The 23801-nt window shown below is 38.2% G+C and overlaps 1 protein-coding gene and 1 pseudogene across 1 annotated transcript; one reads left to right on the top strand and one right to left on the bottom strand.

The window, feature by feature from the left end:
• Positions 1-328: 328 nt before the first annotated feature.
• Positions 329-11313, bottom strand: LOC139864123 (uncharacterized; annotated as a pseudogene).
• Positions 11314-19970: 8657 nt separating this feature from the next.
• LOC139864124 (uncharacterized) lies at positions 19971-21039 on the top strand. The gene is made up of 2 exons (XM_071852709.1): positions 19971-20006; positions 20608-21039. The coding sequence occupies exons 1-2, from the start codon at positions 19971-19973 to the stop codon at positions 21037-21039; spliced, it is 468 nt and encodes a 155-aa protein (XP_071708810.1).
• Positions 21040-23801: the final 2762 nt, after the last annotated feature.

Below are 23801 nucleotides of genomic sequence, written 5' to 3' on the forward strand. Positions count from 1 at the left end.
TTGCCTGAGTGGTATCGCGGTGGTGTTTAACACCCTCGCCGGGTAAGAGGTCCAGGGTTCGAACCTGGCTTCTGAATGACCAAATTAAACATGGACTGAAATAGGCTCCATTGAGGTCAGCCCAAAGGGAAGGTTTTACCGACCCGATCCGGGACTAAGGTCCGGCCCGCCTGCCCCTCGGGATGGTTTAAGGGTTCGGATCCCTGTGATCGTGGTTCGGGTTTCCTGCCCGAACGTGTGTGTGTGTGCAAATGATGACTAGGCTTCGGTCCGGACTAATGCAATCTTGCCGTTCAAAAAAAAAAAAAAAAAAAAAAAAAAAAACAATATGTTCTTATTATGCTCTTACACTAAACAAAACCCTGTAGTCGGTAACAGTGTAACCATCAGGTACTATGCATTTTACCCTATATTTACATACACACAAGCACATTCTGCACACAAGTAAGAAAAAGATATTGGCTTAAAATACTAAGTTACCCAAAAATTTCATGAGACGATTAACGGGCCATACAGTTCAGAGTAAATCTCTAAGTTGAACCAGCTTAACAGAACCATCTCCCCCACATGAAAGAAAACCATTTGAAACCACTTGAATATCTGTCACAGCAGCCTGCAAAGTTTTATACTTTACTTTTAAATTCAAGTGTACACTGTATCAGATTATGTACAACAAAAAGCTTTTTTCAAGTAAATGGGTAAGAATAGTACCCGAACAACTCCACCGAAGCCTCTTGAACTAGGTTGAATGAACGTGTGTCTATCATGCAATTTAGGCCAGTGATATACTAACTTTGCCCGTTTTGCATCCCAAAGCTTTACGTCTCCATCTTTGCTCCCCGTTAAGAAGAAACTGGTATCCGGAATAGCTGCTATTCTCGTGACACTCTCTACAAATAAAATAATTTAATTATAAAAAAGAAAAATGAATTAGATAAAAATGAGTGTTTTGGGTAAACCAGGCCTGGCCCATTTTGACCCATTATCCAAACCTGAAGGGTCCTGACCCATACCTGAGTGAGCCTTGGGTATGTACCATAGCATCCCATTTCGATTCTGATCCCCATGTTTATTTTGTAATCCTGCGGTTGAAGATGCATTGAACTTGTGTTCACTGTTATGCTTTTTGGGTCTTCCAGTTGCAATATAACGAAAATCATGAACTCCGACATCTCCACCCTTTCCACCAGTGACGATTATGGGAGAAATAGAACCATTTCCAACGTCGTTAGCAAATACACATATGGAGCGTGCACCACCTAAAAACACTCAAACATATAATGCTAATATATATCTTTAATTCACCATGGCCCACATTATATAATACAAAATGTCAAAGTTTGAACCTTCATGACACATGATGGAAGCTCGAGACGTTGCTGGTGGAGCAAGTGTATCCCATATAACAACATTGACATTGGTGGAGCTATAACCCGCTGCAGCAACAATTGATCCACTCGAAGTAACATACGTCACATCCCTGCAAAACAGAAAAGATTTTTAACTAATAGGTGTTCAAAAGTGAAAATTTTGACCTATTAGCTTATAAACTGGTTGATCCAGGTAACGGGTCAAATAGGTAAAATGAAATAAAGATCAGCTTAAAGGAGTACAAGTCAAATGGGTCGTAAGTCATCCAAATTGTATTTTTCAAAATAAACCACCTTCATTCTATTCAGATATATAGCCATATAGGTTATCAATGAAATAACAAAAACTTCATAATCATACTTGACACACCGGTTATTAGAAAAGTTAAAACAAAAAAATGGAAATAACTGTGTCAGGTCAACTTGGTGTGACCATAGGACCCATGTACAAAAGCAACCTATTACACAATATTTCCAACTTTCCCATTCGCTACCTCTATAATAGGGAAAAGAAACTGTTTATCACCAACCGATTTATAAAATAAGAAATGAGTACATACGATGTGTGGGTGCTGAAACATAGAGATGATTCGGTTGGACGAACATTGCTCCTTCCTCCAACTTCAAGCTGCCACGTGCAAACCGTTCCATCTAATGCAGCTGTAGCAAATCGTTGTCCACAATGATCAAACTGCACTGCTGATATCGATGCAAGAGCATATGGTGGAGGGACGTTTGCAGCAGGAAGAACTCCGTATGTAGCTGTAGCTGTATTTTTACCATACTGTACCAATCATGTTTGATTACTAATTTAATTTTGAACATATTATGTTTCAGGTAATGAAAGAAACATCATATTATTAATATTGTGTACCTCCCATAGATATATGTGTGTATTGCTTGAACCAACCAAGAAGAAAGGTCTAGAAGGGTGACTAGAGAACGCGCGTGTCCTAATATTATCGACAGTTGCAGGTGGATCAATGAACTCCTCAAAATCTTCTTGAATCTCCCAACCAAGACTAGATGTGGTTACTGGTCTTGCTAAACCCATACCGACTGTGGCCCCACCTAAACCAAGGTGGGTCCCCTTCCTGCTTCCAAGACCAATGCCGGGAGAAACACATGTCGGAACAGGAGTGGACTCGGATCCAGCCCACCCATCAGTCGGCCAATCAACATCAGTCCAGATATACTTTGACTTGTCAAAGCAAGTCCGTCCATCTTCCCAATTAAAGAAAATTATTCCCTAAATCAATACAATCATGAAAAGTGCACACGTGTAAAGACAGTGTAACTAAAATAAAATCTACTAATAAAATGATTCTAGGAGGTCATGCATTAAAAATGTAAGTTTTGTGATTGTGAAGTAGTTTGACCTTTTTATTGCTAGCAATCGCAGCTTGTTGTTGATCTATAGAGTTAATGCACAATGCCTGCTCAAAATAAAAAATAAATAAATATAAAAAAAGACGTGTGACATAATAATCATTATAAATTATCCTTGGAGGAAAGTTCGGTGTAACAGGATGGGAGTTACCTCGAGCAATTCGCCATTTATTTTATGAACTTCTTTGGGTTTCTGAAAAGGGGTATGTTTTATCTTCATCGATAAGTCTATATTTCTAGAATGATCAACTGAGGATACAACTTCTTGATCATCAGCTTAATGTTCTTTTGTGATGCTTGTATACGCATCGTACCATCCTTTACAATGTTTTTGCTTGATAAGCTGCGACCACTTCGAATATTCGACAGCAAAATCTCCACATAGCGTTTTTTGACCATTAAACATATTCCATAGTACTTCAAAAGCAGATAATCCATCTTCACTATTCATTATTCTGGAATGATCAAAGTCAACTCCTTGACCAAGACCACGATAACTGGTTATCGGCGTAGACCTACACAAATCTTCTAACCACAAAATCGTATATTCATTTGATTGATCCCTCACTTTCTGTAACAAGAAAGATGCAAGCTGCTTTGCACAATAAGATAACGCATGCCCTAATTCCAGTTTCAGTAACTTGGCCAAAACCACCGTCACAAACTGCAATTGTGTCTTTATGCTGCTGTCATTAGATATATAGGAAGAAAGCTTGCATGGAGGAAAAACGTCGTAATTATCGACAAGGTTCTCCGTCAATAAGCCGATTTGATGTTTCAAAAACCCCGACATAAGTCCCCATAAAGAAGCTCGTATAATTTGCCATTTATCATTTTCAGGGATGACATGGGGTCCACTTTGGTCATTTACCATTACGCTAGTAGTCTGAGTAGTCATTTTATTATGACCCAGTGATTCAGATAGTTCCAATAGAATTTCACGAAGATTTTTCATGTTAGTCTCGATTGATATAGATTCATCATTGGAATACTTAAGCAAAATAGGTTTCAAAACCAGAAGAAGACTCTTGTAATCTTTCTGAAACCACGCAGATGAGAAATATATGTAATATTCACATAAATCGAGAATAAATAACGGGGTCTGTAAATAATTTTCACCATAAGAACCAGAGAACAATGTAAGTCCATATCTTATCTTCGAAACCAACAAGAATAAATCCTTCATATAAATCCTGCAGGAGCTAAACCAACAGCCACTATTACCAATGACACCACTTGTCAGACAACGTGGATCCGTAGGATGACAATTCATCCTACAAATCACGTTATATCTTGAAAATAGATATGAAAAATCTTCGATAACCTTTAAAACGATCAATGGTAGAGAAGGATATAATGGATTTCCATTCATTGTTAACTGCTCGTGTTGCAATAGATGGCAACCGATGAACGTGACGCCGTGGTTGTACAAAGAAGCAATAATCTGAACGAAAAAGGAAAAAAATTTAAATTTTTTTCAGAATAGATAGGTGTCAATTAAAATAGGCGGCGTAGTATTTACTATTTCATAGTTAGATATAATAAAATACCATGTCAATCAGATGGTGGCGACTCATGGAGTACTTCTGCTCAATATATGATATCGCAGCAGTAAACTTGTTAACAAAAGCTGAAAGCGGTGTAGTGTACTGAATTTCAGATGATGGTCTGATGCTTTTTGGTTGTTCCATCAACAAATTTGTGACGTAGCACATAGCATAACTGTATTTTACATGTGAAAGCACATGCAATGCCACGTCAGCTGAAATCCAATTCGAGGAAGATGAAGATGGCATCAGCTTCTCATTCAGAATTTGAAGGTCTGAATTATCTAAGACGCTTTTTGGTTCAGAACCACTGAACATGCTCACAGAAGATGAAAGGCATTCTAAAGCTTCAACCTAAAAGAAAATAAACAAAAGAGAATATTCAGTCTAAATAAAATATTTTTAATAGAAGAAATAAAATAACTTCTTAGATATGAACATACAGGCAAGCCGGATCTGCTTAACGCAGTGCAGCTCATCAAAATTGCCCATCTACCAAGAACAGAGGTACAATGTTCTCCGATGGCGTTCTTCATCTGGTTTTTGGTTGCCAACATCAAACAATATTGGCCGACACTCGGATTTATAAAGGCTTCAAGTTTGGAAGAAAGGGCCAATTTATTGCTTGGAGAGTTAAGTTGCTCGCCAAACATGCTCAAGAAAGCTTTAGAGTAATTCCCTAATATCCACTGAAAATAGAACAGACAACTTGAAAGTTAAAACAGGCACAAATTAATCAGAAACATACTGCTACCCATAGTTTATTACCTCTAAAAAACTTGATTTCCAATAATCACCGTCATCATATGCAGATGGTAGCAGATATTTTGATATAATATGGTGTTCTGATGGCCCACCATAACCTTCAACAAGACGACAAATCACAAGCGCGAGCTGTTCATCTTTAAGAGTTTTTGTACATACGTTGATAGCAGAAGCAATATCACCTCCAAGCAAGAAAAAAGCTACAGCAAGTTCCAGTTGATGTCGCCCCATTAACACATAAGCATTTTTCAAAGCAGCAGCTTTATTTTTCTCGTCCTGTACCAAAAATAGATCATGTTTTCATTGCATGACAAATAAAATACTTAAAGAATTGGGCTGAGTTTGTTCAAACCTGAAAATTGCGTGAAAGAAAGGCAACCAATGGCTTGTCTTTTTCGTCTTTGCTGATTTTAAAAAGACCTGCCAAAACATGCAGTCTGTTTAAAGCTATGTAAAGAAGCGCACAAGCCTTTGGATCCCTATTTTTCAGATATTGCTGTTTTGCCAGCCTTTCCATCTGCAACGAAGAAATTGTTAAAAGAGACGATGTATTAAAGTGGGTCAAGTAACTGCAAAGTAGCAATTTAGTCATATTGACACGAACTAGAAAATCAATGTATAAACTATCATATAAAAAAGTAACAAAGAGAATCGAAACTCAAGACGGACAAGGTACTATCCTATGCTCACAGAAACCGACTTTTAGGAAAAACAGAAAAGGTGAGACCTTTTCTCGTTCTTGAATGTTCCTCATGTGGGTTTAGTAGTCATCCGCGCATCTCAATAAAAATAAAGTCAAATTACCTTTAGTTCTTAGAAGTGGATTTTTGCCGAAATCTGATCCAATCGTGGTGGTAGATTCTTGGAATTATTTCTTTTCTTAGCATGACTTGAAGTATAATAAGTTATTAAAAACAATGGGAAACAAAAAGCTGAGTTACAAAATCTACACCAGAATTTAATTCAAGAATAATCAAGAATTTTCAAGTAGATATTCTTCTTTTTTAGTAGTTGGATATAGTCACTGGGAACAGCAACAAAGCCTAATGACCAGGATTTGATTACAGTAATTCAAAATTGTTAACCAAATTTAGTGATACCTAATTTATTTATTAATAATTGCGGTACATCAATGGAAATTTTCAATACTGTAGCACGCTAAATTTATTTCAATAATTAAAGAGCAGAAAAACGTACCTTTACTCGCAACTGCGATTTATTGGTGTACCAAAATCCAACACCCATGTTGCGCATTTCATGCCAAGATGATTCGTTATTCAGAAGAGATTCAAACAAACTTTCTTGACAATCAGAGTGGAAAGCCCAAGCAATATGGGCTGAGTCAATAACCAACTCTCCAACCGATGGCAATCTCCCTAGTCTCCTCACGCAATAAAGCTGCTGAAACCTTACTGCAACCCAAAACCTTCAAATATATCAAGTAATAAGATCATCATACATCAAAGCGCACTTCAATAACATTACAAAAATCTACAAGTTAAAGTTACCTTTGACCAGGTTCGTCAAGACCAACGTATGGTGAAGACGCATTTGAATTACTGATTTCATCAAGAAGATCAATAACAGCAAGAATTTGAATTTTCTCAATGTTATTAATGGCTGAAGTTTCATGTAAATTCTCGAGTGAATCAGCAAGTCCACTCAGTCCAGATTTTGTAGAAGTTGAGTTGCTCGAACCATTAGTCTCCCAGGAAGAGTAGTTAAATGAATCTAACTGGAAACTTGAAGATGTGAACGCTTTTGAATCGGTTGACGGAAGTCCTTCAACATAGTCCGACAAGCTCATTTGTGGGATTCGATTGCTAGCTCTACCAGTAGAAGCTTTTTTTAAATCTTCTATATTACTAGAAGTAAGATATTCTAAAAGATGCCTCAGGGCACTTCTTGCACGTTTCCAATTGCCTGAACAGATTGATAGCATTACATGTATACATATCTTTATAAGTCTTATAAGCAAGGTTGCAAAAATCGCTACTCGGGGGAGTACTCGGTCGGGACTTTTGAGGGAGTAATCGGCCACTCGGGGAGTAATCGGATTAAACTTTCATATATTTAGATGACAAATTTCCAAATTATATGTGTACATATACAAGAAATTCATTAACATAAACATAAACATAAACGTAGAAACATAAACATAATCTTCATTTGTTCAAGAACTTTAAAATTCTAATTTAAATTCATATTAAAATGTTGACCGATATTAACTTTGACTGATTTTAACTAACTAAACTGACTTTGACCAATTGAATCCAATACCCATTGATCAATGTTGACCCATTAATTACTCGAAGTTTGGAAAATCGGATCTGCCAGTTCTTAAAAGTAGTAATCGGGGAGTAATCGGCATTAATCGGAAAGCTTTACAACGCTGCTTATAAGATTATTTTAGAAAGTCGATTACAATTAAAAAGTTGTCTAATGGAAGGAAATTATGAAAAAATGTAACCAAGAACACATAACTAGTTTAAAGTACCTGAATAAATATTGACCAAGAGAGCTTCAGGATGGTAGGTGGGTAAAGATCCGCCAACATGTGCTGCCAATTCTAACATGCTCTCAAAAGCAATCCCTGTACTCGTACTACATTCGTCTTTTTGACTTCTAGAAACACTTGAAAATATGGAATTATCCATTCTCATTTTTGTTGCTAATTTGGGCAGGACTGTTTCTTTTTTGTCTTTTAGTGTTGAATAATCAAGATCATCACTATCAGAGTCCGTAAAAATTTCAGGAAGCATACATTTAGATGTGTGCTTTATGTCATTTGGAAGTAGCCACTTACTAGAAAGAGAAAAGTAATCATCATGAATTATCACACCGGTTGCTTTAGGTCCCCAAATAAAATCACGAACATCAGTAAGAGTATCGCTTTCTGCAAGACGAAACCATATGTTTCCTTTTTTAGATTTTTCTGACCCGCTCAAACTCTGACCTGCACAACGTTTCATGGAGTACACCTGCAGTTCATTCTGCATGCAGACTCCAATCAGTTGCTGACCATTACCTATTGATAACCACTTTATAGCAACAACCCGTTCATCAAGATATATAGTGTCTTCATGTAAAAAACTCCCTGTTCCTCCGAGGTACACAGCTTCCCATATGTGAAGGGTACTTTGGTCATTTGAATCATCAGCAGTAGATACGGTAGCAATCCTTCGACCACAATCACTTAAACTTACTCTTGTGATGGGCCTTTCGTGAGCAGCAACCATCCCTACTAGTTCCCACTCTTGATCCAACTTCGGTGATTTAGTAGCCATACTTCTCCATAGTTTGAAACTACCATCAAGACAGCCAGTAACCATTTGATAAGCAACATTGTTGTTGAATATTTGCTCTTCTACTTTAGCTGGAGAGACGTTATGCAGGCCAAGAACAGCAAAGCTTGTAATATTATCATGGTTGAACGGATCTGGAAACTTAGATGAGCAACAATCAACAGAGATATGATATTTCTTTCCAGAAAAATCACTTTCAAATGAATGTGTGCCGTTTTTTTCCATTCTATCGGAACCAATTTCTGAGGTGGTAATAGTGATAGTCCAGGATGATGCCTGAAACTGGCCCATCCATATAGCTAACACCATAAACTTCGTAGATGCCAAAGGAATTGACCAGATACTGGCGGGTCCATCTTCATTATGATTACCGGTGAAAGGGATAGTACATAATTTATGACATGGTATCTCATCTTCATTTTGACAGACATTAGCTAGATAACAGTCTATGCCTCCAGCATGTCCAGTAAGTAGGACCCGGTGATCGTCTAGTATAACAGGGGCCCACCTCAAGCTAGTGTATTTACATAGAGAATCCTCAACTACAAGCTGGCCAAAGAGCTTGCAGCCGGAACTCAATGGCGATAAACCCATGGCACTATTGGAAAGGGACCAAAATAAAATTACACCATTAGTATCCAAAGAAACAGCAAGTTCAGGAAAACATCCATAAGGGTGCAATGCAATATGTAATATTTTTCCAGTATGACCATCCACATTTAACCTTCCATTAGCAATAGAAGAAAAGGAATTTTCCGATAATGTTTTTTTATAAAAATGTGACCATACCAACTGATTGAATGGTAATAAGTGAATTACAGAGCATATGTCTGGTGGGCCAAATGATCCGTTTCTTGATATAACAGATTTGTGAAGTGGATAACTTGTTCCTGTTTTAAAACCTGCTAAATCTTGCCTTTTCCACAAGGTAACTCGTGGAAATCGTAACGGGAAAATATCATCAATACAATGGACAGCCCAGAAGGTTACCAGCATTTGAGGACCAAAACATATTAACCAATCACATTTTCCAGCTTTTTCTTGGTGATACTCTTCTGAAGGATAATATTGACTTTTTTCTTTACCGATATTAACAATGCCATCAAGCTCAGTAGCCCATCTTACAAACACATCAGAACCTAGAATACCATTTACAGCTTTATTTATCTCGATTGTTGCAGCAACTCGAAAAGATGACCCAATGGGCCTCTGATCATCATGGGCTTTGCCAGTCTTTTTGCCCTGTCCATCATCGATCTCACTCCAAAGCCTTACGGTTCCATCAGCACAGCATGTTAGCAAAACCAACTTTAATGGATGTTTTGGTTTCTCTTTCCATTGGTTAGCTACTAAAGGTCTCCACTGAATCGTGGAAACAGGAACATGATGACGAAGCTCGGCTTGAACGCGTTTTGACTTTCCATGACAGATTAATACAGATGTTGAATACTCATTTTTTAGTTTATTTAGAGGTGCAATTGCAAATAGGCCTTCAGTGGATGAGGTAGTAGAAACCAAAGACTGAGGAAGCTCAGGTTTAAACTTCCAAGCTTTTTCCCATGAAAGGCCCTTTCGTTTCCATAGAATAACATGAATTCCAACTGAAACTAGACCATCTCCCGAACCTGTCCATTTGACGGCCTCAACGTTTTTGGCTTGCACAAGTAACGCAGTCTGGCTCCAACAAAAAGAACCTGAATATAAGTAAGATAGTTCAAATGTACAACATCCAAGTTTGGAGCAAAACATGAACTTTTTCATGTTAACAAGTATGCAGCTTCTTTACTCTACCATACTCTGTTGCTCACATTAACACAAATATATACATTAAGTAGCTCCATACTTCACACTTGGATATCTTCAATAAGAGTTCAATAAAACTGTTCATACATCCTGCTCCACTAAGATCAATTCAAAATATAACCTAGCATCGATATATTCTTTTTTATAACATGCACTACAATGAATTTTTAACATCCTTTTAGGACAACTGTTAACTGTTAATTGATGCATATTCTCATAATTGTCATTTGTTTTTTTTTTTTAACAGCAGTACGGGATCACCCAGGGGGACTTAACCACCCACGCGTTCATCTCCCTGCACTTGCATAACCCACACCCAACTGCTGTCCAGGAGGAAACCAGCCCAATCCGAGGGCATGGGCGGTAAAAACCCCACCCCCACTGCCCCCGCAACGCGATGTGCGGAAGGCACCCTTGGGTGGAATTCAAGGATAAAGGGGCAACATTGTGTGCAATGTTGCACCCCACGGGAGTCGAACTCCTAACCTCTCGCTAAGAGAGGTAGGCCACTACCACATGAGCTAATCTAGGATGTCAATTTCATGATTCTAGTAACAGTAGTCCATATTATGATATTAAGGCTTTGAGTTCTAACACAAAATGAAATGTGTATCTCTATCAATTGTAGTATAGGCGCATTAAATTAAGCTTAATATTCAATTCATAGATACAAACTAACCTTTTGAATTATGTGAAAAGACACCAATGCAATTATCAAAAGAAGCAGCTACTTCACCACTAGACATGGAAGCCGGAGACCAAGAAACCGATGAAACATCGCCGGAGCCATCAGAGGAAAGTTCAATTACTTGCCGAAAAACAGGATCAACGGTTTCATCGTTTTCCGAAGGTGATGGAAATTGAGAGATCACGAGAAGTGAAGAAGCTGCGTATGCAATCCACGCGTGCCCTAGGTAATCCGGTAACCAATCGAAGGCAGATTCGGGTCGGGTCGGAGCAGGTGGAACCGTTTCCGATTTGATCAGCTGGTAGGGGAAGTCGAGGTGTGCCGTATCTGATTTGGTGCTTACTTCGGTGGTGGCGGCGGCACTGGTAGAGGTGGCATTTCCGGCACCGGTAGTCCGCAGCTGCATCGATTTCAGGGTGTGGGTAAGAATACACAAAAACTGTTGGATGAGTTTTTTTTCCGGTTAACGGTGAACTGCGGTAATAGGCGCCGATGGTGATTAATGATTTTTTAATTATTTAATATTTTAATTTTAAGTTTAATTAATTTATTTTTATTTCAATCAATATAATTGGGTCCAAACGAAGCATGTGAGTCCTTTTCGTTCGCCGACGCCATTCGTATTATTGTTCAATCGGGCAATCCCGCTTCTCCGGTGTGGCCAAAAGTCGTGTGGGAAAATAATGTACCTTCTAAAGTTATGATCTTCCATTGTTTATCTATCAAACAAAGCATCCCGGTGAAGGTAATTCTTTCTCAAAGACATATTTTACCTAGTCACGCTTCTAAGTTATGCGTTTGGTGTTTGCTTGAAGACGAGACGATCGAACATTTGTTGTTACATTGTAAGTGGTCTTTCAACATTTGGGCCGATTTATTTCGTTCGTGGAATCTTAGATGGGTTATTCCAAGAACGGTTGAAGAATTTTTATTCGATTGGTATCATGGCATGGGTATTAAAGCTTCGAAATATTGGAAGATGATTGGTCCCGCTACTTTTTGGGCCATTTGGATAGCCCGTAACGACATCGTCTTTAATGGCAAATTTACGTGTCGTTCTATCATTGTGCGAAACATCAAGATGAAGGTTTTTTTGTGCGCAACGAATCTCAATTATTGCAATGGCTTTCAAGCATACGTATGGGATCATAATCCTTTTTTGTTATGTACGTGGGTGTTCATTCTACAAATTGTAATCTTCTCAATTCATGGTCGAGTTTATCTCCACCATTGTAACTTGTATCTTTTGGGATTTTCTTCATTGTTTTGATGAAGATATCCTTTTTATATAAAAATTTTCGCCTTTGATAAAAAAAATAACTGGGTCCAAACGATGGCCAAAACTACATGCGTTTTAATTCTACTACACTCTATTTGACAAAACCATGAACAGCACCCAGGGTTAAAACTGTCATTTCACACCACTTTCACAATCGAGGACATCTTCGTCATTTCATAACATTTTGCCACCTGTCGTTATTATAAGCTGTGCGGCACTTCTTGGTGATACGTGTTTTCTTCTCCGTGTTTCTTTAAAAAACACCTACTCTTCACCGTGTTTCTTCACCACTCTCACAAAACCCATCCATCTCAGCTCTCCTCTTCTCTCTCTCACCATCTTCGTCTCCGTCGGTGTCTCCGTGTTTGCTCACATATTTCATTTTATTAGAATATTGGTATGGTATGGTATGGTATTTGACATGTTATCCTTTATGTGGCTTTTTGAGTTTGAGCTACCATGTTCAGTTTGTTGGAAATATGGGAGTTTGATTGAAATAATTGGCATTTTGAAATGGATTGGGGTTCTAATATGCTATTGGGTTTATTGATGCACTATTTTTTTTCTCAGGTACATGGAATAATGATTGATGCATCAAACTGAAACTTTTTATTTTAGGTGAAATAAACCATAATTTAACAAAGTACGCTGTTTTATTCTATTGTGTGTTAATGTGTGTAGATTTGAACGAGTTAACCGCACTATATTTCATTGGCAACCTTATGAAGGTACTTCATAGCTGTTGATGCAGCTCTTGATATATAAAAAGTTTCTCTTAAATATTTATATACTACATACTACATTGTGAATTCATTATTGCAGCTCTTGATTGCAGTAGGTTTTTGTTTTGATAATTACAATTTATAAGAATAAGATGCAAATGATCCTGATTATGATTTTTCAAGTTGCAATTGTGTATTCAGAAAAGGAATTCTAACTAATATTTGAATTTGACTTCCTGCATTATGTTCATGAAAGGTTAATCTATGTATATTTTTCAGGCTCTATCTTATGTTATTCTTAATATCCGTGTGTTTCCAGAGGCATTATATGTGGACGACTTGGAGAATTTGCTTGATGATTTTATGTTGTCTCATAACACTAAGATTGATGATGGTTGCATTGAAGAGGTAACTTTCTTATGTATATTTCATTTTATTTTTGTTATGTGCCAGTCATGCACTCCAATCTTAATCGTAGAGGTACGTTATTTGCCATCAGTAGTAATTTTGTGTTATCATTCAAAGCTCTTTAAAATCAAAATTTGTTGCTACCATTAGATGAACTGAATTATATTTGTACGTATGCAGTTGAAGACACCCACCAGCGACAAAGAAGAAAAGTTACCGAACGCTACTGCTAGACAATGCTTTTGTACTACTGATAACTGTCTGCTTACAGTTGGATTATGCAGCTAGACACTCAACACAAGTTTCACTAACGAGCATAACAGGGTCCAGAAGATTTTATGGACTATCTGACCCGATGACTATGCCAAGCGCTCAAAGTCAATTGTCAAAATGTCAAATGACTAAAGTCAAATTTAGTCGGCTAATGTTAGATTTATTCGGGTCAAAGTCGGAATTTATTCTTTCAAAGTTAGTAACATCGGTTAAAATTTGTTAAAGTCAAAGTTACTCAACGATCATGAGATTATCGATAAAATTATTAATGGTCCTATCTTAAAATAAAAATCCTTTGAAAAGCCAACTCTTTTTATATGGATGATATAATTCAAAAAATACTTAGATTTTTGTATATTGTATTCTAGCTCTAATTAATTTGTATACACACACACACACACACACACACACACACACACACACACACACATATATATATATATATATATATATATATATATATATATATATATATATATATATATATATATATATATATATATATATATATATATATATATATATATAAAAGGAAGCTTGAAATACTAATACAGAAGTGAAAACAATTGAAAGATGGGATTACAATCTACTTGGAATAGAGGGGAATGCTTTTCATGTTTTTTTTTAAAGAGGGCTAAAATATTGAGGTATAATATACTGATTATTATGAATATATTACAATGTAGTGATGACTTAATGTAACATCCTCCAAATCGGACATAGATGTAAGATGACCTTTTTGTCCTTATGTATAATTGTGTGGTTAATTATGCTTTTATTTGAGTTGTATATTTTATGTTATTTTATTATTTAGTTAAGACCAGTTGTGATAAGGGTCACAGAACAGGTTCGTTTATTTAATTTGGACTCCGTTAGGGTTGTCAAATTAAGTACGAAAGTTATCAGATAATGGTAAATACCCGTGTGTTGTAGGGTATGGAGTTTTAACCCCAAATAAGTGTATAGTACTTCCCTTTTCTCCCATTTTTCTCCATTTCTCTAGAAAATTCACCTTACACCCGTACTCTCTCAATCTAATTTCATCGAACCCTAAATTCCTAAATTGTGTTCTAAAGCTCAAATTGTTGATATCATCTTGTTCCTTACAGCTTGCTGAGTATTTTGAGGTAAGAATCAAAGTGTGTCAAGCTTTAATCTTCGAGAAAATGGGATTTTTGTGTTAAGTTTATTAAAAGTGCAATTTGGGTCAAAATGGTTGATTTTGAAGTTGTTTGTGTCAAAATCTTGTGGGTTTATGCTTATTGATGTTTAGTGTACTTGATTTGGTCAGTTTTGAGGTAAGAAACGAGCTCTAGAGCAAGATTTGGTGAATTTTGCTTGAAACCCGTCACTTTGCTTCTGCTGCAGCTGATGAACTACCTACGGCCGATGGTCTTTGACCATCGATCGATGGTGACTGACAACCGGCCAATAGTCATGAACATCAACCGATGGTGGAAGTCCTTCGGATAATGAAATTACATTAGACGTTCGGTCGGTGGAAGAGACCATCGCCCGATGGTGTGTCTTGGTCGGCCGATTGTCTTGGTCAGCCGGCCGATGGACTTAGGCAGTGGAAATTTTATTAAGTGTTAATGTCTAACCGTTATGTTGTCTGTGTGATTTATGATAATCATAATGTAAATTCTGAAAATGCATAAGTGTTAGGTGAACTTTTAGTGACGCTTTTGATACTAATTTGTTGTATTGTGCTGTTTAGTGCTAACGGACAGAAACTAACTTGATTTGCCTTATGTTTAGATGATAAGGATAAAGAAGCATTTCGGTGATAGATAATATAAGCTAGTTGCTGGTATTCGGTTAGTGGGTCTATCTCTGGATAGAGTATTAAGTAGCTGACACGCTACTTGTTCAGACTCTTTACATTTATGTTTATATCCAGTATGAATACCATGTGTAGTAAGATATTTCCATGCTAGATAGGACGATTGCATGACTGATTATCTGTGATCTTATGTGCGCACTGTTAGTTGGACACCAACCGAGGCGGCAAGGTTGGGAACCCACCAAGGTGGCAAGGTAGGGTTTGTGTGAGGTCGATCGTGGTAGCCTGGTCGGGTCATGATGTTACTGATTGGTCAATATAGCATAGAAGGACACATGTGTTACGTCTGGACGGTTATGCAGTAGATTCAGTAATGCGGAATATCGGTATACTGTAGCCTGATCAGCTAAGTCGTGTGCTCGTACAAGCCGCCGATCCTCATATTATCAGTTGTTATATGCTAGTTCAGGACGTTAGCATATCTGTGACCCTTACATGTCCAGTTGCTTATGCTTGGTCTGTTAGATAGTATCCATCCACTTAGCAGTTGTGCTAATTCCCCCACATTTTCACCTATTGCAGGTTTAGGTACTGCTGGTTAGAAGGGTGTTGCGAACGGGTTGAAGATATGTTTGACTATGAGCTTACACTGATGTTTTCTATGTTTATGATGTTTTCACGTAACATCGTTGTTGTATAAAGTTGATTTGTAAACAATGTTAAGTAAACATTAACTAAGGCTTATTTGGTAATTAAGTATTTACTTCCGTTGTGTTTAAAAAAATCAGGGTGTTACAAGTTGGTATCAGAGCATGGTTTAGCAGCAAGTACGTGCGCGTATTTGTTCCTAAACCCTGAGTTAAGTCAAACATGTCCGTGGGATGGGGGCTAAGTGAATGTAGGATGTTGTGCATGTTAGTGTTTAGTAAACTAACAGTTATCCACTAAGCTTTTGTGCGAGTGTTTTGTAGCACAGATGGCAGATAACAGAGATGCGAATGCTACAAACCCGATCCACCCCGGAACGTTCAGTGCTCCAGATGAGGAGGATGAGGTGTAAGTTTACCAGGCTGAATATGTGCACGAATTTGAAAGTAAACTCAAAGAAGCTCTAAACAAGGTTGTTGAGCTTGAGTTAGCTAGACAGTCAGGTAATGAGGATACACCGTCGGGTTTTGCCACTGCTCAGTCTCACACCATACCGCAAATACACTAGAACCAATACAAATACCCATTACATAACCAATTTCCTTAGCACGTCATGCCACCACAGATAAACTACCAGTATCCTAATCCAATGATGATGAACCAAGTTCAGCCACCCATATATCAACAATCATTTCCACAACAGCAATTCCAACAACAATACCAGCCACCAAAAAGATGCACCTTTAAACAATTTAGAGATTATGGACCGTCTCCTTACTCAGGTCGTTCTTACCCAACCACAACTCTTAACTGGTTACGGGAGGTTGAAAAGGCATTTGAAGCATGTCAGTGTGAGCCAGAATTGAAAGTAACTTATGCCAGAAGGTTGTTGAAAGATAGAGCAGTGGTGTGGTGGGATTCTGTGATAGCCAGTGTTCCTCCAGAACAGGTTAGAATGATCACTTGGGAGCAGTTTTATGAGAAAGTATGCGAACAGGACTGTAATGTGTTCGACATGAACATAATTAAGATGGAGTTCCTGGAAATGCGGATGACACCTCAGATGTTCATTGATGGAGTGATTGAGAAATACATGGACAAGTTAAGGTTTTTGCAACAGTGAGTGCCTGATGAACAATCAAGAATCCAACATTTTGTGAATATGATTTTGCCAGAGTATAGGACGTTTGTGAGGTCCGCACCGACATTATCTCAGGCTTTTGTGATGGCAAAGATGGTAGAAAGTGATGTTAGAGCAGCGAGGGGTATGAATATAGGGAATGTGGTACTGCAGGGTAGTCAAGCTACCAGTCAGTCAAGCTTGAGGTCAAAGAAATCGTTTGGGTTTAGACAAAGGGGTAAAGGTAATCAAACAAGTTCAGGGTCTGGGTCTGGAAAGAAAGAATGGTGTAAAGATTATAAGTCTTCTCACAGTAGGCAATGTTCAGAGGCAACGAGAAGGTGTTTAAGATGTGGTATGGTAGGTCACAAGTCACAGGGGTGTTCCTTCAGGGAGAATGTGTGTTAGAGTTGTCACCAACCTGGTCACCTTTTAGCTAGTTGTCAGGAGTCAAAGGGCGCAAGTTTCAGGGCAGGGTCAGGGGCACGTTCAGCATCTGTCGAGGGTTCCACAGCCTCTAGTGGACAAAAGAGAAAGAACCCACCGACTGCAGAAGCAAGGGCCTTTCAGATGATAGTGGAGGTTGCTACTAATACCAATGACATCATAACCGGTATGTTCTTGATCAACTCAATACCTACTAAAGTATTGTTTGATTCGGGTGCAAATAGGACGTTTATGTCTATAGATTTCTGTACTAAGTTAGGGTTACCTGCTATTGTGCTGCCTGAGCCTGTTAGAGTAGAGGTAGCTGATGGTAAGACGGTTCCAGTCATAACGTATGTGTCTGGAGCTAGTATAGAAATTGATGGTAGACCGTTTGCTATGTCATGTTTAGTGTTGCCAATCCCTAGTTTTGACGTAGTGTTAGGGATGAACTGAACGAGCCTACATAAGGCCCACATTAAGTGTGATAAAAAGATTGTGACGTTCCGTTTGGCTGATGGAACCCGAGTTGTGGCCCGAGGGGAAAGAAGTGGGTTCAGTTTTCCGTTGATTTCAATGATGAAGGCGAAGAAGTCATTTTCTAAGGGGTGTGAGTCTTTTATGGCTTATGTTATTGATGCTAAGATTGAGAAGAGATCTGTTACCAATATTTCGGCAGTTTTGGAATTTCCTGAGGTATTTCCTGATGAGTTATCGGGGTTGCCGCCAGTAAGAAAAGTAGAGTATAAGATTGAGTTGGTTCCGGGAACTACTCCAGTAGCTAAGACTCCTTATAGGTTAGCTCCTTCTGAAATCAGAGAGATGATGTCCCATATACAGGAATTGTTAGACAGGGGTTTATAAGACCGAGTTCCTCATCGTGGGGTGCGCCAGTGTTGTTTGTAAAGAAGAAAGACGGTACTCTGAGAATGTGTATAGATTATCGAGAGTTAAATAAGAGAACGGGTAAGAATAAGTATCCTTTGCCTAGAATTGATCTGTTCGATCAGCTTCAGGGTGCGTCATATTTTTCAAAAATAGATCTTAGATTCGGGTATCATCAGGTTCGGGTTGCAGAATCAAATATACCAAAGACGGCGTTAGAACGAGATATGGGCATTACGAGTTCTTGGTTATGCCATTTGGGTTGACAAATGCTCCAACAGTTTTCATGGATCTGATGAATAGGGTTTGTAAACCGTATTTAGATCAGTTCGTTATCGTGTTTATCGACGATATATTGGTGTATTCAAAGACAGAGGCTGATCATGAGACACATCTTCGATTGGTTTTAGAGCTATTAAAGAAAGAGCAGTTATATGCTAAGTTCTCGAAGTGTGAGTTTTGGCTCCGAGAGGTGTAGTTTTTAGGTCATGTTATATGTGAGGCAGGTATTAAAGTGGATCCGTCAAAAATAGAAGCGGTAATGGGTTGGAATTCGCCGAAAACGACGACAGAAGTTAAGAGTTTCTTGGGTCTTGCGGGTTATTATCGCCGGTTTATAAAAGATTTTTCTAAAATAGCGGGTCCGTTAATCAAATTGACCAGAAAAGATGTAAGTTTTTGATGGAGTGACCAACAGGAACAGGCCTTTCAGACTCTGAAATAGTTGTCGTGTCAGGCTCCAGTGTTAGCATTACCAGAGGGTTCAGATGATTTCGTGGTTTATTGTGATGCGTCAATTGTCGGGTTGGGGTGTGTACTGATGCAGAGAGATAAAGTTATCACGTACGCTTCTCATCAGTTAAAGACACATGAATGTAACTATCCAGTTCATGATTTAGAAATGGCTGAAGTAGTATTTGCGTCGAAGCTATGGAGACACTACTTATATGGTACAAAGTGTGTGATATGTACAGACCATAAGAGCCTCCAGTATATTTTCACGTAGAAAGAACTGAATATGCAACAAGGACGGTGGATTGAGCTTAGAAAAGACTACGATTGTGAAATAAAGTATCATCCAGGAAAAGCAAATGTTGTTGCCGATGCTTTGAGGCATAAGAAAACTGTGGAAACTGTAAAAATTTATGAGAACCGAAATAGTTTCAGATCTTATTGAACAAATAAAACAGGTTCAAGCCCAAGCTTTATCGGAAGAGAATTTAAAGACTGAAATGATGACCAAAATAAAAGATCAATTGACTAACGATTCTCGTGGACTTAAGACATTTAAGAAATGGATTTGGGTGCCTAGGCTTGAAGATTTAAGGAAATTGATCTTAAATGAAGCACACAAATTGAGGTTGACCGTCCTTCCAGGTAGTACCAAGATGTACAACAACTTGAAACCGATGTATTGGTGGCCAACCATGAAGAAAGATGTTGCTCAATTGGTAGAAAGATGTCACATTTGTGCATAGGTTAAAGCTGAACATCAAAAACCCTACGGTTTGTTACAGCAGTTGAAAATTCCAGAGTGGAAATGGGATCATATTACGATGGATTTTGTGACAAAATTGCCTAAACTTAGAGAGGTAATAATATGATATGGGTAATTGTTGATCGACAGACGAAGAGTGCACACTTTTTAGCAACAAAAGAAACTCATTGAGCGTTCTAGCAGATTTGTACTTGAAAGAAATAGTTAGTCGACATGGGGTTCCGATATATATCGTATCTGACAGAGATTCTAGATTTGTGTCTAACTTCTAGAATAGTTTACAGAAAAGTTTGGGAACGAGGGTGAATCTGAGTACAGCGTATCATCCGCAGACCTACGATCAGAGTGAACGTATAATACAGACATTAGAGGATATGCTTAGGTCTTGCGTGTTAGAGTACGGTGGCCCGTGGGATATACATCTACCTTTGATTGAGTTTCCTTACAACAATACTTATCATTCAAGTATTGGTATGTCGCCTTATGAGATCCTGTATGGTCGCAAATGTAGAACGCCGACTTGTTCGTTAGAAGCAGGTGAGAAACAGTTTGCAGGTCCAGAATTGGTTCAGATAACAGCCGACAAGGTAGCGATAGCATGTGAAAAGTTGAAAGCGGCACGTGATAGACATAAAATGTATGCTGATCCACGTAGATGTCCGATAAATTTTGAAGTGGGTGATCGTGTTTACTAGAAAGTTTCACCATGGAAGGGAGTTATCAGATTTGGTAAGCGAGGTAAGTTAGCTTCGAGGTACATTGGGTCGTTCAAGATTATTCATGAGGTTAATGATCAGACGGTTGTGTTAGAACTTCCGGCAGAGTTAGCAGGGATTCATAACACATTCAATGTGTGTTATCTTAGGAAGTGTAAGGTCGATGATGAGACGCAACTGGTTCCGTTGAGTGATTTGAGGGTGGATCTGAATCAAAAGCTAGTTGAAGAACCAGTGAGAATTATTGATAGAAAGGTAACAAAGCTAAGAAAGAAGGAGATCCGAATGGTGCTGGTTGAGTGGAAGCATAGTTTAGGATCGAACCTTACGTGGGAGATCGAAGAGCTGATAAAGGCTCGTTATCCACGTCTGTTTGACCATGACCAGATTCTGAGGATGGGATCCTCTTAAGGGGGTGGATTTGTAACATCCTCAGATTAGGCATAGATGTAAGATGACCTTTTTGCCCTTAGGCATAATTGTGTGATTAATTATGCTTTTATTTGAGTTGTATATTTTATGTTATTTTATTATTTAGTTAAGACCAGTTTGTGACAAGGGTCACAGAACAGGTTCGTTTATTTAATTTGAACTCCGTTAGGGTTGTCAAATTAAGTACGAAAGTTATCAGATAACTGGTAAATACCCGTGTGTTGTGGGGTATGGAGTTTGAACCCCAAATAAGTGTATAATGCTGCCATTTTCTCTCATTTTTCTCCATTTCTCTAGAAAATTCACCTTACACCCGTACTCTCTCAATCTCATTCCATCAAACCCTAGATTCCTAAATTGTGTTCTAGATCTCAAATTGTTGATATCATCTTGTTCCTTACAGCTTACTGAGTCTTTTGAGGTAAGAATCAAAGTGTGTCAAGATTAAATCTTCGAGAAAATGGGATTTTTGTGTTAAGTTTATTAAAAGTGCAATTTGGGTCAAAATGGTTGATTTTGAAGTTGTTTATGTCAAAATCTTGTGGGTTTATGCTTAGTGATGTTTAGTGTACTTGATTTGGTTAGTTTTGAGATAAGAAACGAGCTATAGAGCAAGATTTGGTGAATTTTGCTTGAAACCCGTCACTTTGTTGCTGCTGCAGCTGATGAACTACCTACGGCCGATGGTCTTTGACCATCGACCGATGGTGACTGACAACCGGCCGATAGTCATGACCATCGACCGATGGTGGAAGTCCTTCGGATAATAAAATTACATTAGACGTTCGGTCAGTGGAAGAGACCTATTGAGTCCCCAAAATAATTAAGGATTTAATTATGACAAAACTGTAATTTATTTGCACTAAAATGTTATGTGCAGCCAGCACAAGTTTGCTTATGTATAGACATCAAATATTGCTATGTCAAGTGTTCAGTATGCTGCCTAGTCTACCAGCACAAGGTAGAGTGTATTCTTCGAATCAGCACAAGATGTGTACTCAGCAATTCAAGAATATCAAGTGACTCAGCATAAGAAGAACCAGTAAACCTGGAAAGCAGCATACAACACAAGACAGGAGATAGGAAGAGATCATCAAAGATTACCCTTCCAGAACCCATCCTTGGATGGGTTCCCAAAAAGAACTAATCTCTTAGCTACTGTGCAGTGCATTCAAAACAAGCAAATCTGGTATCTCGATAGTGGTTGTTCGAGATATATGACCGGATGTAAGTCCCTGCTGATGGACTATCAATAAAAGGATGGTCCAGTTGTATCAAATGGAGATAATTCGTTGGGTTACACAAAGGGTTTTGGTATTTTAACAAATGGGAATGTTACATTTTCAAATGTAGCATATGTCGTTGGGCTTAAACATAATTTACTCAGCATAAGCCAACTGACAAGCAAAAGTAAGATAGTCCAATTCAGAAGAAAAATTAGCACTATTTTTGATAAGACAGGGAAGCCACTGCTGACAGCAAAAAGACATGAGAACATGTATCAAATCGACATGAACACAGCAGTCACAACAACTGATACTTGTTTTTATTCAAAGGCAGCAGACAACCTCAAGTGGTTATGGCACAAGAGACTCTCACATCTCAACTTCAAAGATAATCATAAGTTATCTAGTAAAAATTTGGTGTCTGGGCTACCCACAATGTCTTATGTGAAGGAAAGATTATGTCTTGGATGTGAAAAAGGGAAGCATCACCATGCCTCATTCAAATCAAAGCAGATTTTATCTGTTGAGAAACCATTTCACCTTCTTCATATGGATCTTTTTGGTCCTGTTAATATAGTCAGCTGTAGTGGGAAGAAGTATACACTGGTGATTGTTGATGAATATTCCAGATACACTTGGGTGTTCTTTTTGAAGCAAAAGAGTGAAGTTGCTGATGAAATTATCAATTTTATCAAAAGAATGGAACTACTGAATGGGCAACTGGTGAAGCAGCTTAGAAGTGATCATGGTATAGAATTCAGAAATGCAACATTGGAAGAATTTTGTGCTGACAAAGGTATTTCACGGAACTTTTCTGCTGTGAGAACACCTCAACAGAATGGTGTTGCAGAAAGAAGAAACAGAACTCTCATTGAAGTAGCAAGATCTATGTTGGCTGAGTTTGGGTTGAAAAATTCATATTGGGCAGAAGCTGTGAACACTGCTTGTTTTACCCAGAATAGATCTTTAATTGTGAAAAGACATCAGAAAACTGCTTATGAAGTTCTCAAAGGCAGAAGACCCTCAATTTCATTTCTTCATGTATTTGGCACTCCCTGTTTCATTCTAAACAATAGGGATCAGCTAGGCAAGTTTGATGCTAAGGCTGATGAAGGTATATTCTTGAGTTATTCCAACATGTCAAAGGCATATAGGGTTTTCAATAAAAGAAGGGGTTGTTTTGAAGAATCCATTAATGTTACATTTGATGAAACTGTCCCTATTTCATCTACTAGTCAAGAAGATAAAGAGTTATTGTTTGAAGAGCCTACTCAGCAAGCTCTTGATGATGAAGAAGAACCAGCAGCATTTTCCTTTCCAATCTAAGTTGCTGGGTTCTCTGATGATGAGATGGAACACTCTGTTCCATTTGTGTCTAAACCATGTGGACCTACTGGCTCTACTGAAGTTTTACAGCTAGAGCATAGGTCTACTGGTTCTGAAGGATCTCAAGCTGGTACTGGTTACACTCATAATGAACAGCTGTCTCCCACTGCTGCTCATTCCTCTGAGCCA

The sequence above is a fragment of the Rutidosis leptorrhynchoides genome, chromosome 8 (genome assembly GCF_046630445.1).
Source record: "Rutidosis leptorrhynchoides isolate AG116_Rl617_1_P2 chromosome 8, CSIRO_AGI_Rlap_v1, whole genome shotgun sequence".
In the NCBI taxonomy this organism is placed as follows: domain Eukaryota; kingdom Viridiplantae; phylum Streptophyta; class Magnoliopsida; order Asterales; family Asteraceae; genus Rutidosis; species Rutidosis leptorrhynchoides.